Here is a 15,102-nt window from a genome sequence, read left to right on the forward strand (position 1 = left end):
ATGGGCCAAATAACTTGTTCAAAGACCCAAGGCTAAGAAGTGGTAGTGCCAGGAATATAAACCCAGTCAGTTAGCTCCAGAATCTCTGCTCCTAACAACTGTATGACCCTTCTTCCCAAAGGTCACACAAGGGATTTTAGTTTAGTTTAGCTTTTTTTTTTTTTTTTTTGAGATGGAGTCTTGCTCTGTCGCCCAGACTGGAGTGCAGTGGCGTGATCTTGGCTCACTGCAAGCTCTGCCTCCCGGGCTCAAGCGATTCTCTTGCCTTAGACTCCTGAGTAGTTGGAATTACAGGAGCCCACCACCGTGCCCAGCTAATTTTTGTATTTTGGGTAGAGATGGGGTTTTGCCACATTGGCCAGGCTGGTCTTGAACTCCTGACTTCAGGTGATCTCCCCCCGCTTGGCCTCCCAAAGTGCTGGGAATACAGAAGCATTTTTAGTTTACCACTCTTTGGTTCCTCAGCTGACAACACTCACTTCAATATTTCTATAGACTTGTTTTTCCCGTGAGATTACCATTTAATTTACTCAGAAACAAACAAACAAACAAAAAAACCAAAAAACTGATATAGTTTGGCTGTGTTCCCACCCAAATCTCATCTTGAATTTTAACTCACACAATACCCTCATGTCATGAGAGAAACTCAGTGGGAGGTAATTGAATAATGAAGGTGGGTCTTTCTCATGTTATTCTCCTCATAATGAATAAATCTCGCAAGATCTAATTGTTTTATAAAGAGGAGTTCTCCTGCATAAGTTCTCTCTTTGCCTGCTTCCATCCATGTTAAGACATGACTTGCTCTTCCTTGCCTTCCACCATGATTGTGAGGCCTCCCCAGTCACGTGGAACTATAAGTCCATTAAAACTCTTCTTCTTCCCAGTCTCGAGTATGTCTTTATCAGCAGCATGAAAACGAACTAATATAGTAAATTGACACTAGTAGAGTGAGACACTGCTGAAAAGATACCTGAAAATGTGGAAGTGCTTTGGAACTGAGTAATGGACAGGGGTTGAAACAGTTTGGAGGGCTCAGAAGAAGACGCGAAAATGTGGGAAAGTTTGGAACTTCCTAGATCCTTGTTGAATGACTTTGCCCAAAATGCTGATAGCTATATGGACAATAAAGTCTACGCTGAGGTAGTCTCATATGGAAAGGAGGAATTTTTTTGGGAACTGCAGCAAAGGTGATTCTTATTATGTTTTAGCAAAGAGACTGGTGGCATTTTATCCCTGCCCCAGAGATTTGTGGAACTTTGAACTTGAGGGAGATGATTTAGACTATCTGGTGGAACAAATGTTGAAGCAGCAAAGCATTCAAGAGGTGACTTGGGTTCTGTTAAAGGCATTTCGTTTTATAAGGGAAGCAGAGCATAAAAGTTTGGAAAACTTGTATCCTGACTATATGATAGAAAAGAAAATATCATTTTCTGAGGAAAAGTTCAAGCCAGCTGCAGAAATTTGCATAAGTAATGAGGGGCCAAATGATAATCGTCTATGTGCAATGGGGAAAATGTCTCCAGGGCAATTCAGAGGTCTTCATAGCAGCCCCTCCCATCACAGGCCTGGAGCCCTAGGAGGAAGAAATGGTTTTGTGGGCCAGGCCCAGGGTCCCCATGCTGTGACACCAAGTCTGTGGACTTGGTGTCCTGCGTCCCAGCTGCTTCAGCTGTGACAAAAAGGAGCCAAGCTACAGCTTGGGCCATTGCTTCAGAGGGTGCAAGCCCAAGCCTTGGCAGCTTCCACATGGTGATGAGCCTGCAGGTGTACAGAAGTCAAGAATTGAGATTTGGGAACCTCTGCTTAGATTTCAGAGGATGTATGGAAATGCCTGGATGTCCAGGTAAAAGTTTGTTGCAGGGGTGGGGCTCTCATGGAGAACCTCTGCTAGGGCAGTGCAGAAGGGAAATGTGGGGTCAGAGCCCAAATACAGAGTTCCTACTGGGGCATGGCCTAGTGAAGCTGTGAGAAGATGGCCACCAACCAGAATGGTAGATCCACCTACAGCTTGCACTGTGCACCTGGAAAACCCAGAGACACTCAATGGCAGCCCATGAAAACAGCCAGAAGGGAGGCTATACACTGCAAAGCCACAGGGGCGGAGTTGCCCAAGATCATGGGAACCCACCTCTTGCATCAGCATGACCTGGATGTGAGACATGGAGTCAAAGGAGATTATTTTAGAGCTTTAAGATTTGATAGTATCACTGGATTTCAGACTTGCATGAGGCTTTGTTTTGGGCAATTTCTCCCATTTGGAATGGCTGTATTTACCCAATGCCTGTACTCCCATTGTATCTAGGGAGTAACTAACTTACTTTTGATTATATAGTCTCACAGGCAGAAGGGACTTACCTAGTCTCAGATGAGACTTTAGACTTTGGACTCTGGACTTTTGAGTTAATTCTGAGTTAAAACTTTGGAGACTATTGGGAAGGCATGATTGGTTTTGGAATGTGATGACATGAGATTTGGGAGGGGACAGATGGAATGATATGGTTTGGCTGTGTCCCCACCCAAATTTCCTCTTGAATTGTAACTTCCACAATTTCCATGTGCCGTGGGAAGGACCCAGTGGGAGGTAATCAAATAATGTGGGTGGGACTTTCTGATGCTGTTCTCCTCATAGTGAATAAATCTCACGAGATCTGACGGTTTTATAAAGAGGAGTTCCCCTGCACAATCTCTCTCTCTCTTTGCCCAGCACCATCCATGTAAGATGTGACTTGCTCCTCCTTGCCTTCTGCCATGTGGACTGTAAGTACACTAAATCCCTTTTTCTTCTCAGTCTCGGGTATGTCTTTATCAGCAGCATGAAAATGAACTAATATACCAACCACACTGAAAAAGGCTGAAAGTGAGTAACTTAACATGCTAATAGCTGGATAATTGCTTCCCATCTTGCCTTCTTCAATCATTCTCCACATTACAGTTGGAAATACTTTTCTCAAGTACAGTCAAACCATTTTCTTTTTAAAGAAAATATGAGACTGGGCAAGATGACGAGACCCATTCCTACAAAAAAAATAAAATTAGCTGGGCATGGTGGTGGGTGCCTATAGTCCCAGCTACTTGGGAAGCTGAGGCAGAAGAATTACTTGAGCCCAAGAGCTTGAGGCAGCAGTGAGCTATGACTGTGCCACTGTGACAAAGTGAGACTCCATAGAGATGGGAAAGAGAGAATTGGTTATTGGTTATTGGTTCCTATTATCAACCAGATAAATCCAAATTTGTTTATACATTAAGTGACATGCCCAGGTCTCAGTTTAAGCCTCAAACCTCATTTCTTACCATATTCCCTTCCAATTTCAGTGCAATTGACCAATATCTCCTCACCCTGATGTCTTCTTATTCCCTCTGCAGGAATTTCACTCCCCTTGAATTTGCTAAATTCCTCTCTCTCTGTGAAGACTTGCTTTGACCACCTGCCCTCCTCTGCATAGCAATTATGTATTCCTATTGCATTTTCCCCTCCATATCAATTGGCATGTTATATTCTAATTGCTATTCATGTGTCTGTATCACCAATGAATTGTAAATTCCTTGAAGTAAGTAACACTCCTTATTTACCTTTGAAGGCTCAATCTATAGCACAGTGCCTGTTACATTGTAGGGCTTGAAAATAATCCATAAATAAATGGTTTAACTACTTATTAGTGGTACAGTCTGTTCAGTAAACTACCAAAATATATACATATCACTATAAAACAAAGCAACGTATTTGTGAAATACAAATCTTTTATCATTCAACACTGAGAGTTCTAAAATAAGAAATGACATGTAAAAACTGTCAGAGTATGTACAACCACTGTTTTCTATAGTTTCAAGTTTTGTCCTAAAGCAGCAGCTGAAATACATTCCATTAAAGAAATTGTGCCTACCTTTGCAGATATTCTACATATAAAATCATACTGACAGTTATATAAATAAAAGCATTCAGGATAACATGAATAGCATAAACTTGAAAACAACTCCAGATACCTCGCCTAAGAATTCACTTTCTTCCTCTCGAACTCGAGCTTGATCCCAAAGGGTAATCTCTAGCATTCGTTCCCGAAATTCTCTTCGGTGGACTGGAGAATAAATGAATGTTTGGTTCCATTTGGGTTCCAATGTTTTCTTTACTGTTTTAGTTCTTCTCTTGTTTTTATCACTATGGAAAAAAACCAACAAATTATGAACTTACATAGAACCACAAGTTTTATCCTAAAATTTTTTCATTTAAAATTTCTCGGTAAACAAGTTAGGTGATATTTTACCATCAAATTATCATACATTGCAAGTGTTATAACCTTTAAAATTATTATGAAAAATTTAAGGTGTATGCTATATCACACTTTATAGATATGACAATAATGGCGAAGTTACAATAAATGTTAAATTTTTTCCATGACAAATTATTGAAAACTTAATCTTTCTCAAAATCTAAATAAAACCACACGTGAGAATCTTAACTCAATAATTTTTTAACACATCGCCCTACTGAAAACCTTCTAAATGATAATTAACCAGTAACATTACATATACTATTCATTTAAACTACAGAAGTCTCATTGTACAAAAAGAGGAGTAAATTGTGATATTCACAACTTCTTATCTACAAAGTTCTAGCTAATGACCAATTATAATCTATTTTTTATAAAGATACTTTTTTAAATATAAGAAATTCATATTTATTTGACATATATTTGGTATTTTAAAACACTGTAAATTTATTTCTATGTGAGGTAGTCACCACAACGTGAGTTGAAAATGCAAGATAACCATCCCAATAAATGGGATTGCCAGTTCAAAGGTTTTCATGTTCTTTTTGGTTGTATATCTCTGTACGTGTGTCACCATACTGTTATACTAACATATTGTCCATATTGGAAAATAGACAAAAACAGAAACTAAAAATAATAAAATAAAAATTTTTAAACATTCAAATATTTCTTCCTGATCATGAAAGGATTATCCTGTACATCACCTAGGGTACATCCAACCTATTTGGAGATCATTAATCTTGCTTATTAGACAGGATCACTGGCTGGATAGGAATACAATTTTCTAGGAAATACAATTTAAGCTACCTAAGAGAACTGTCTAAAATGACACACAAGCTCCAGTTAGAACAGTATCAACTGCTACAAATTATCTCAGCACAACACAGTCCCAAGAGTTTTGGGAAACAGGGAGGAGAGAGAACTAAGAAGGGGTAGAATTGTCTCTGAAATTGGGAAGTAATGCAACTTCTTCTCATTGGAATTTTAAGTTTAATATAGATTTTACTTGAATGATGAAGAGGTATTATATGTTTCCAAAGCACACATATATAATGTGGCAGAAAGATGACTTTAAATATACAAATTGATAATGAATTTTGTTAATACACATGGACAAGATAACATGCAAGGTAGCTTTATTAACCATGAAGGCATTGGCAGAAAAATGACATTGCAAACCCATGTAGGAGATTTTATTTCTATACCTGGAAAGAAGTGATAATGTGTATGGGAATAACTTATCTGAAACAAGGACTGTGATGTATGATCTTTCTCTCCCTCCTTTGCTTACAGCTTTAACAAATATTTATTTAACATCTACTCATATTTCATTGATGAAGAATGAATTTTGAGACCCTGTCAAGAGATAAAGGTCCTTCCAAGAAGCCCAGGATGAAAGTATTTAACAGGAGCCTTGCTATCTAATTCAAGAATGGTTTATATCTGGCCAGGCACAGTAGCTCACGCCTGTAATCCCAGCACTTCGGGAGGCCAAGGCAGGTGGATCACGAGGTCAAGAGATCGAGACCATCCTGGCCAACATGGTGAAACCCCATCTCTACTAAAAATACAAAAAATTAGCTGGGCATGGTGGCAGGCACCTGTAATCCCAGCTACTAGGGAGGCTGAGTCAGGAGAATTGCTTGAACCCGGGAGGTGGAGGTTGCAGTGAGCCGAGATCGTGCCTTTGCACTCCAGCCTGGGCAAAAAGAGCAAAACTCTGTCTCAAAAACAAACAAACAAACAAAAATGGTTTCTATCAAAATCTGAAAGGAAAAAGAAGAGGAAGTCATGAACTTCCTCTTAAGGACAGAAAAAACTTCTCAGATAAAGAATGAAAATTTTAGACAGGATTTCTATGTTGAATAGGAAGAGGAATAGACAATCTCTGAAGTTTCTTATAAACCTAACATATATGATTACAATTTAATAAGGCAATTTGGTACGTACCCAAGCACCAATTCACAAAAAGAACCATTAAAAATAACCTTATTTTCAGCAAGTTAAAAAAAAATGAGTTTTACTTTTTCTAGAAGTATAAATAAAGCCTTCAGAATCAAAGCATACTGCGTAAGTCAAACACTGAGAAGGTGCTAAAGATATTTAAACACTAAGATCAATAAGCATGCTATAGACATCATTTTAAAATAAAAGCCTAATTATAATAAAATAAATAATTGATCTTTTAATGAATCATCAAATTGCTGAGAAGGTAGTTAATTTTTAAAAACAATAAAATCCAACCTAATCCTTTTTAAAAATTTATTTTCATGTTACTAGAACTTTGGTTTCCATTAAATGTAATTCAGTAACAGCATGCAAACACTTGATGTTTTTACTTAAAATTAGAAGAAGAAATATATTTTAACTGGCGACTAACTTCAAGATATAAAAAGAGTATAAAACTTCAAAATATGTATCAAATAAAATGCAAAGCCTTTGTTCATTGTCTATTCTTTTGTCCTTTTCTTTGCTGAGATTGTTGTTCAGGTGACACTTTGGTACCGAACTTAACCTTGATGACTTTCTACTTGAACCAAATAACTAAATCAATGAGAATCCAAAAGTGTATAAACATGTTTAAGATCACATCTGTGCCTATCCACTTCCAACCTGAGAAAAAATAACGAGATCTTGAGAGCACTCTGCCGTGGGAGGCAGGGATGCAGACAGATAACTGGGGAAAGGTAACTGGTATCATTCCTTCTTTTTTTTTCATGATGCCTATTGAATAGTCTCTTTTATTTTTTACGTGCCTGAAATTCAGAGTGATTAGATTTGTTTTCAGATAAAGTATTTCTCCAATCAAATCAGGGTAGAACAAAAAGAAAAAAAATTAAGGGTAGAACAATACCATTTATATTGATTAGAATAAACACAAAACAAATAATGCTTGAGGAAGGTGATTCTGGGACTTGTGGTAAGTTTTCTTGATGATATAAGGTGATGAATACAAAACAACTTGTTAAATTTATAGAATAGAGAGAAATAATATCTTGGTAAGAGGAGGTAGAAATTGCAGAGAAATGAGCACTTTTTAGCAGTATTTTTAGCTTTTTGACTAAAAGAGCTAGTATTTTTGACTAAAAATTCTAGTATTTTAGCTTTTTGACTCTATAATTTGTGTTAAAAATTTGATTTTAGGAAGCATAACTTTTAATGATTTTGAATAATGAAAATATATACAAGAATACACACATGCCTAAAATTAATATTTAAAATCACATATACAACATTTAAGTTTTTAAAAATCTAACTTACTGTCACTATTTTGATTCCTAAGAACCATCACGTTTATGTTAAACTTCACATATCTCACTAGTATGATACCAATAAATGATACAGAATTGAAATACCCATTGCTATTAACATTTCCTCATTTATTTTCCAGAACATTTATTTTTGTTTTATATCCTTACCTTCTGTCTGGAAGAAAGTAAATTTTAACATAAGGATTCCTTGGCCTCCCATCTTCCCTGGAAGGGAGATCCTTTGCTCCCAAAATTGTAACTATTAATTGGTGACCAACCTTGTCAAACCATAGTTTTATCTGAAAAGCAAAAATATTATCAATTCAAACATTTACTACACAAACACAATGTTTACCTTTCCAATCTTCACCCCATTCTCTTACAGTATCATTAGCACAGAATATAAATTTTACTCAGTAAATTGTGGCTAGTTAAAAATAAAAGGATATACTATAATAACTTCAATGAATAAAAGAATGATTCAGACATTTCAGTTTGATCAAGCATGTGGGCTTTTTATTATCTTAATGTGATTGCTTATTAACATGTACATAATTACATTATCATAATTAAGGACTTTATATAAAATGACTGATCTGTATCTTTACTTATGCAAGAATCACTAGTTCATTTTGGTTCCCCTACAAAAAAAACTGAGTTCAGAATAAGTGCTCAAAATGAATTGAGTAGATAATATCCTGTTTATATAACATTCATAGGGAATTTTCAAGTAAATGTTTTATGTTGTTCCATAGTTAAAAACATTTAAAATATTATAAGCAAAAGGGATTTACTAGTAGCTTTAGTCAATAGATTCCTTCAGTTTGAACTTAAAATGATAATGAATTCATCTTTAAAATTTTTCCTTATTCAGACATTAAGTCTCATTCTTTTGTGAAGCTGATGAATAATATCCTTAGGATAATAAGAGTACATTTTATTATTTGAGATAAGAAAATGAGAACAATTTCCCTGCGCCATAATTAGGGAAGGGAACTTCATATCCAACTGCTGAATTCACTTGATTTAACAGTTATCACCTCCCACACACATACCTCACACTTGCACACCTAGCTGTCTGATTCTACTATGTCAGGATCTATGATAATTATGGCTCTGATCCACATCTTGGCCCAGAACTCAGCACATATCTAACCACTATGTTGAAACTGAAATGGAACCAAAATTTGGAACTTGAGAATAACAGTTACAAATCAGTACTGGTTATACATAAAACACTGGCAATTCAATTCCAATTCCAACATGGCTTTGTTGAGTCCCTCACTTCATATTCTAGAGAATGAGACACTGAGCAACTTTTGAGTCAGAAAAGGTAAACTGACAGTCTTAAAAAAGTATATAAAATTATTTCCATCTTTTTTTTTGCCAAATGGAATCAGCCCTTTTATAGGAATAAGAGTAAGAAATATCCAACTTGTTTAAATTATAGTTATCAATTTTTATGTTTTTACATTTAATGCAGGTATTATCTTGCTACTGAATAACAAGAAATTTTTCTAATGGAGCTGCTAAGTACAAAAATAGGCCCTAGACAAGTATTTTTTACATTGGGCTAATAAACTTTCCGTGTCAGTATTATCTCACTTATTTATTAAAAAGTTACAAATTCCTGGGCCCACCTCTCGCCTACTGAATCAGAACGAGGCCCTGGAAGTTGGATTTTAACAAGTCCCTAGGTGATCCTCAAGTGCATTAAAGTTTGAGAACCACTGCCTTACATTAAGAGATTAACAACTTGAAGAAAAAAGTCTCCAATATATGAAAACAGTTAAAATATTTGCTTTTCTAATAATATTAGAACATAGATACAGATAAGAAAAAGGGGCCAAAAGGAGACTATTCTTCTGACAAAAGATATGAGTGAAAAAGAGAGAAATGCAGGATTGTCTGATTGTATATGAGATCAAAGAGGTGTTATAGATAATATCATAAATGTGTGACAAAAACCCAACTGATTTCTATGGTAGTCTCTATTTTCATCAGTTTTAAAGAGTTTATGGCTTCATTTTTTCTAAGACATTAAAAAGCTTTCTCTGAGGTTCATGACATGAATATTAAGCACCTCAAAGGAAAAAAAAAAAGATTCTGTAAGGTTAAAAAGATTTATTTCCAATAAATGTTACATTTAAGAAACAATAATTATTATGAGACTAAGCTAAAAATTATTAGAGCAAATTATTGGTTTCTATGAGAACCTTTTGGGGGGTTAAACTAAGTACATGTGGCCATCTCCACCAGCAATATTTTTTCTCCTTTAAAATCATTAAAACTAGCATTTGAGATATATATTTCAAAAGTCTGATAGAGTATTCTTGTCAGATTTCCTTATGCCATGGAAAACCAAAACATTATCAGTTACTAATATTGTCCATTTCTCATACAGAGTAAACATATGGCTTATTTTTGGTATAATATTTTAGAGTTTACTAAATTATAAATTACAAATGTACAAATATTAAAATAATTTAAACAGCAAATAGGCACATTTTAACTTTACTAATTATTTGACCAAAATTATACCTTTTAATAGACTGCTTTAAACTGACTATTTGAATATAGCCCTAATTTTTATTTGTATTATAGGACTTGCATTGAAGTTTTTAATAGATATCCAGTTCACATAATCGAAACAGATTTTATTAGGTACATCACTTTATAACATTCTTAATTTCTTATCTGTGCTTTTTAAATAAGTGTTTAAAATATAGCTGTTGATTCCCCCAAATATAACAAACATATCTTCACAATTCTGGTCCTGACATAGTTCCTGTTCAGCCCCAATTTCATTAATAAAAATATTAGTATAATTTAAATTGTTTTAAAATATTTCTCATTCCAGCTTTAGCATGTAACTATTTTTAATTTTCCTAAGTAGGACCTAAGCAGCATAGGTAAATATTTTATATTGTATAATATTAACAAGAATAATTTAATTTTTAAAATTTAAACAAAATAAGTATTACTCAGAAGCAACAAATTTTTAAAAAAACAACATGCAGCAAAGCAAGGAAAGCATAATACTACTTAAAAAAAACTATATTGCCATTACTTTACCATATAAGGGGTTCCTAATGAAAAGAGGCAAACAACTTGTACCCAAGTATTACATAAAATTAAATAAAACTACAATGGCAAAATATTAACAAAATAAATCCAACTTATTTTATTTGGATTAGAATTTTGTTCTTTCAAAGTAAAATACTTTCCAAAAAATGAACATTATATATAATATGCATAAAATTCATATTTTAAATAAGGTACAAATTTATTTGCCAGTCTCCTCAAGGAGTTATTACTTGGAAAATGCAAGAGAATATAGATGTTAAGTGACATAATGAGTGATTTAAAGAGACAGCAACCTTAGTGTAACAAAGGAAAATATCAACAGTATAAAATTAGCTATTTCTGTAAATGTCATATATTATAAGTAGAATCTACATTAAATACCACTTTGAAATCTATAAGGTTTAGTATTTAGTTTATCATATAAAATCACTAACAAAGATTGTCTCTTTAAATTTTTATTCAATATTCTAATCCCCATGCAAATTTTTACAAGCTGGCTAATAAAATGATTTGAAAGTCAATAATATGGTTTGGAGCAACATACCAAAAAAAGTTTTCCTACTAACGCATTTTCCAAAAACATACAAATAAGGGTTAAACACAACTTTAGTTTCTATCAGGCAGACAAGGCCTTTACCTGAACCCTAGGAACAAAAGGCGTTGTTCTTCTACTAAGGCTTTGGCTCTGGTAAGCAAAATTAAAGAAAAAAGCAATAAAACAAAACCAAAAAGGACAACACACTGGAACTAAAAGACCAAAAGTAAAAACAAACACATACAACTATCCCTTAAATACAATTTTTCCATGACAATATTTATCGAAATTAAGTACTTCAGTGTAATGAATAAATTAATTTTGTCCAATGCCAAAAAACATTAAAAACTATACAAAATACTAGAATTTGTATAATCAAATTTTTCAAATGTAGTTCACAAAACAAGAATTAAGACTGGATATAAAATAATATATTTGGGCTCATGTATTTTGAAAGAATGATTAAAAGCATAACCCAAGAATCAATAAATTTCATATTTTATCCTTAAACATACTACACAGAAGATAGGACAGTGTAAAAAGAAGTTAGTTGAAAATGTATCACAGAGTTATTAGTGAAAACCCATCTGTGGAAGTAATTGTGTGACTTCTCCAAAGTATGTCTACCCAAAGTCCAAAAACTATTAGCCAAGTTGGCTTTAGAATTTCTTAAAAGAATAAACACATTAAAATAAAAGTGTGCAGAAATGCATTGGATTAATTACTTGATTCATACTTGATGGATCCCTATCAGGTTCTAGTATTGAAACACCATCATCAGACATTTATTATGTACCACTTAAGGTAACACTGTTTATTGCTAATCACACCTATTAATGACAATATCTTATCTCTTTTTGCTTATACAGTTTGTTGGACTTTTTCAAGGCTTTATTGACAGTTTATTGTAAGTTTATTGCCTCATGGTATTTCCAACAACCTTATGAGGTAGTTGCTTCTACTCACAATTTGTAGGTGAGGAAACACAGAAAAGGGCTAGACACACTTGCCCATACTCAAACAAAAAGCAAGGTAGTGTAAAGACAGAAAATAGAACCCAGTTCTAATTAAATCACTAAATCAAATTCTCAGAATCAAATCAAATTTCCTTTCTCTTACTGACTTTTGTTTTCATTTTGAAAGTTTCCAAAAGACACCACAATAATCAGAATGTTGTGCCTTTATTAGGCATTCCAACAGCTAAATCAGAACACGATCAGGTTTGGGAATGGATTTCAAGGCATTTAATTCTGCTTCTATCACCAAGATTCCATCCCATTCCTCACATTTCTTTGAAGTCTCTCTTGTCTACTTCAAAGTCATAAATAGTTAAAGGCTTCTCTCTTTCCACTGCTAACTGGAAACAGATAATGAGTACTAAGAGTACTTTTTCTCAGTCCAGTTGGCATTGATCAGACACGTTTATTTAAGACATAAATCTAAAACCCAAAGGAAAGCAGACTTAAAAGCAGACTGTCATTCAATCATGAGTCATCTTTCTCTCTCTCTCAATCTCTCTCTCTCTCTTTCTCTCTGTCTGTCTCTTTCAAAACCAAGGCAGTTTCAAATCTAAGCTGTCTTATTTTTTATGTGGAAATATTCCCAAAGGAAGAAAGAAATATTCAGATGTGGAGTGTGTTACTGATGTCTGTCGGCATAACCACAGGCTATTATAATGCTTTAGCAAATGACAGAGGGCATATATGAAATTCATAGAGAAATTTGGCATGCTGAAGAAAGGGACTAAAGAAGGTACTTTAGAAATACATTTTATTTCCCCTGTCCTCCTACCTGTTTTGTTTTAGACCAAAAATATTAAGGTTACAGAATGTTTTTACAAGTAAATATTATGTCATAAAATAAAAGATTCCCTTTAAAAGAAATAATACTTTCAAATAAATGAATCCTTTAAAGCAAACATTTTTCCATGTTCTAAAATGAACTCATACATGCATCTCACAGACTTCTGAAATCAACCTTCTGAAACCTATGGCAATTTACACCTAATCTTTACCCATGAGTTTATATTTTAAATATGGCTATAAAAATATATTTTTGTGTTGACAATATTTTTTAAATTAATGTAAAATTCACCAGACATACAACTGACTATTTTAAAGTATACAATTCAGTGGCAAATACTGTGTCCAGAATTCTGTGGAATTACCACCTCCTTCCAGTTTCAAAATATTTTCATCATCCCAGAACACTCTGTACTTTACATAATCACTCCCTACTTTTCCATCTCGCTGTCCATTAGTAACCACTGCTTTCTGTCTCTATGGATATTTCAGATAGGGATGGCAAACACTATGTGTCTCACTGTAATTTGTAATTACTATTAATTCATTTATTGTAAGCATGAGAGACCTGATGATATCTATAACAATTCAGGCTTCATACAAATGAAGAATTTGAATTTGTACACCACAATCCATTTTGCATTTTTAATATCACTTTCCACTATTAATTGCACTAGTATCTTTGGAACATTCTTTTCATACAATACTTTCAGAATAATAAAGTCATAACAATGAAGTGTAACAGATAAAAGCTCAAAAAAAACCTTTCATTTATAGAAAGTTTTAAAAAGGCTATGGAGTTTCCAGGGAGATAGAAAGGACATATACCGCTCCTTAAATTATGTATTCCTTTCAAATGGGCATATAAAATGGATATTTGTAATATTTACTTAAAATGGAGTCAAAAGATATTTTTTAAAGTAACTTGGAAAAACACTGCAACCATAAATCAACCACAGATCATGAAGTGAATGAAATAAAATATGATTATCAGTAGTATCAATTGTGTAATATGTTCCCACAGAAAGAGAATTCTGAGCCTTTTCTCACTTTGAAAAAAATTGAAAGCTATATTTTCTTTTAATGCCCTCTTATCAAAATAGTCAAAGACTATAAACTAATTGAAACTATTAAGAACCACAAAAGTAATCAACTGAAGGAGAAAAACTGCTAAATTCTGGAAGAACACATATTAAAAATAGGGTCCTAGTAAGGGAGTGCTGTCAGTGAAAATGCTAACATACAGCCTACATGGCATAAACCTGAATTCATGCTGATTTTCTTCACCAAATACATTAATGGCATTTTCACTGCTATGCCCTAGAATAATAAACAGCAGGACAATTCAAAAATGGAGAGAAAATAAATTGCATACATTTAAAAAAATCAACAGCCTTGAGCATGAAAATGTAAACAACAAATTTACTTTTTTTTTTAATAATCATCTCCTTTGAGAATGATATTATATGTATATATTTTCTATTTGAGACATGAACAGACAGAATATTAGGAAGGCCAACTCACATACTATAAAAATTATCATTGTTCTCAGGCATTAGCAATATCATAATTTTGTAAGTAAAGTACGGGCCCAAGTAAAAACTAACCAAAAGCAAAAACGTCCAAAGGTAGAAAAGAAGGAAAAAGGAATTGTAATGTTGGTTTATGACTTCCTAGTTTTCCTTAGGGTTGATATATGTAGATATATTTTTCCAACCTCTACATCATTAGAGCAAACCAAAATTATCTCCAGGCTAATAGAGACAGGATTAAATATAAAGGGAATTATTATATATCAGATAGCATCTTAGTTATATTTTCCTGGATGCAAAAATATAAGAATAAAATTCATAAGTTACATGAAGGTAAAAACTTGTATTTGCAGTGACTAGTACTATACCTGATGTGGGGGTCAGAACTTAACACAGATTTCTTAAGTAGATGATTGGAATTTAATTAGGTAAAATCATTTCTGAAGGAAAAATTTGAAAAAAGATTTCAAGAATCCTAAAATTTTCCTTTGCCTTTTATATTGTAATTTTATTTCTGGAAAGTTATTCTGACAATAGAATTTTGTCCTAACAAAAATATTCAAGATTTATATTCAAGGATTTCCACAGTATCATTATTCATAAAAATTAGTTAGAAACAAGCAAGGTACC

The 15,102-nt window shown here is 33.5% G+C and overlaps 1 protein-coding gene across 50 annotated transcripts in view; it reads right to left on the reverse strand.

The window, feature by feature from the left end:
- The window catches only part of RIMS2 (regulating synaptic membrane exocytosis 2), a 752,308-nt gene that overhangs the window by 318,087 nt on the left and 419,119 nt on the right, over positions 1 to 15,102 (reverse strand). For 29 of the 50 annotated variants that reach the window (XM_050800660.1, XM_050800634.1, XM_050800669.1 and 26 more), the window contains 2 exons: positions 7,685 to 7,815; positions 3,982 to 4,153 (listed from right to left, as the gene is read on the reverse strand). In XM_050800660.1, the coding sequence (XP_050656617.1) occupies positions 3,982 to 4,153; positions 7,685 to 7,815 (303 nt within the window). Of the gene's footprint in view, positions 1 to 3,981; positions 4,154 to 7,684; positions 7,816 to 11,240; positions 11,289 to 15,102 lie in introns of all 50 variants that reach the window. The other 21 variants (XM_050800643.1, XM_050800641.1, XM_050800657.1 and 18 more) reach the window with 1 other exon arrangement.

Source organism: Macaca thibetana, chromosome 8, assembly GCF_024542745.1.
Source record: "Macaca thibetana thibetana isolate TM-01 chromosome 8, ASM2454274v1, whole genome shotgun sequence".
Lineage (NCBI taxonomy): Eukaryota > Metazoa > Chordata > Mammalia > Primates > Cercopithecidae > Macaca > Macaca thibetana.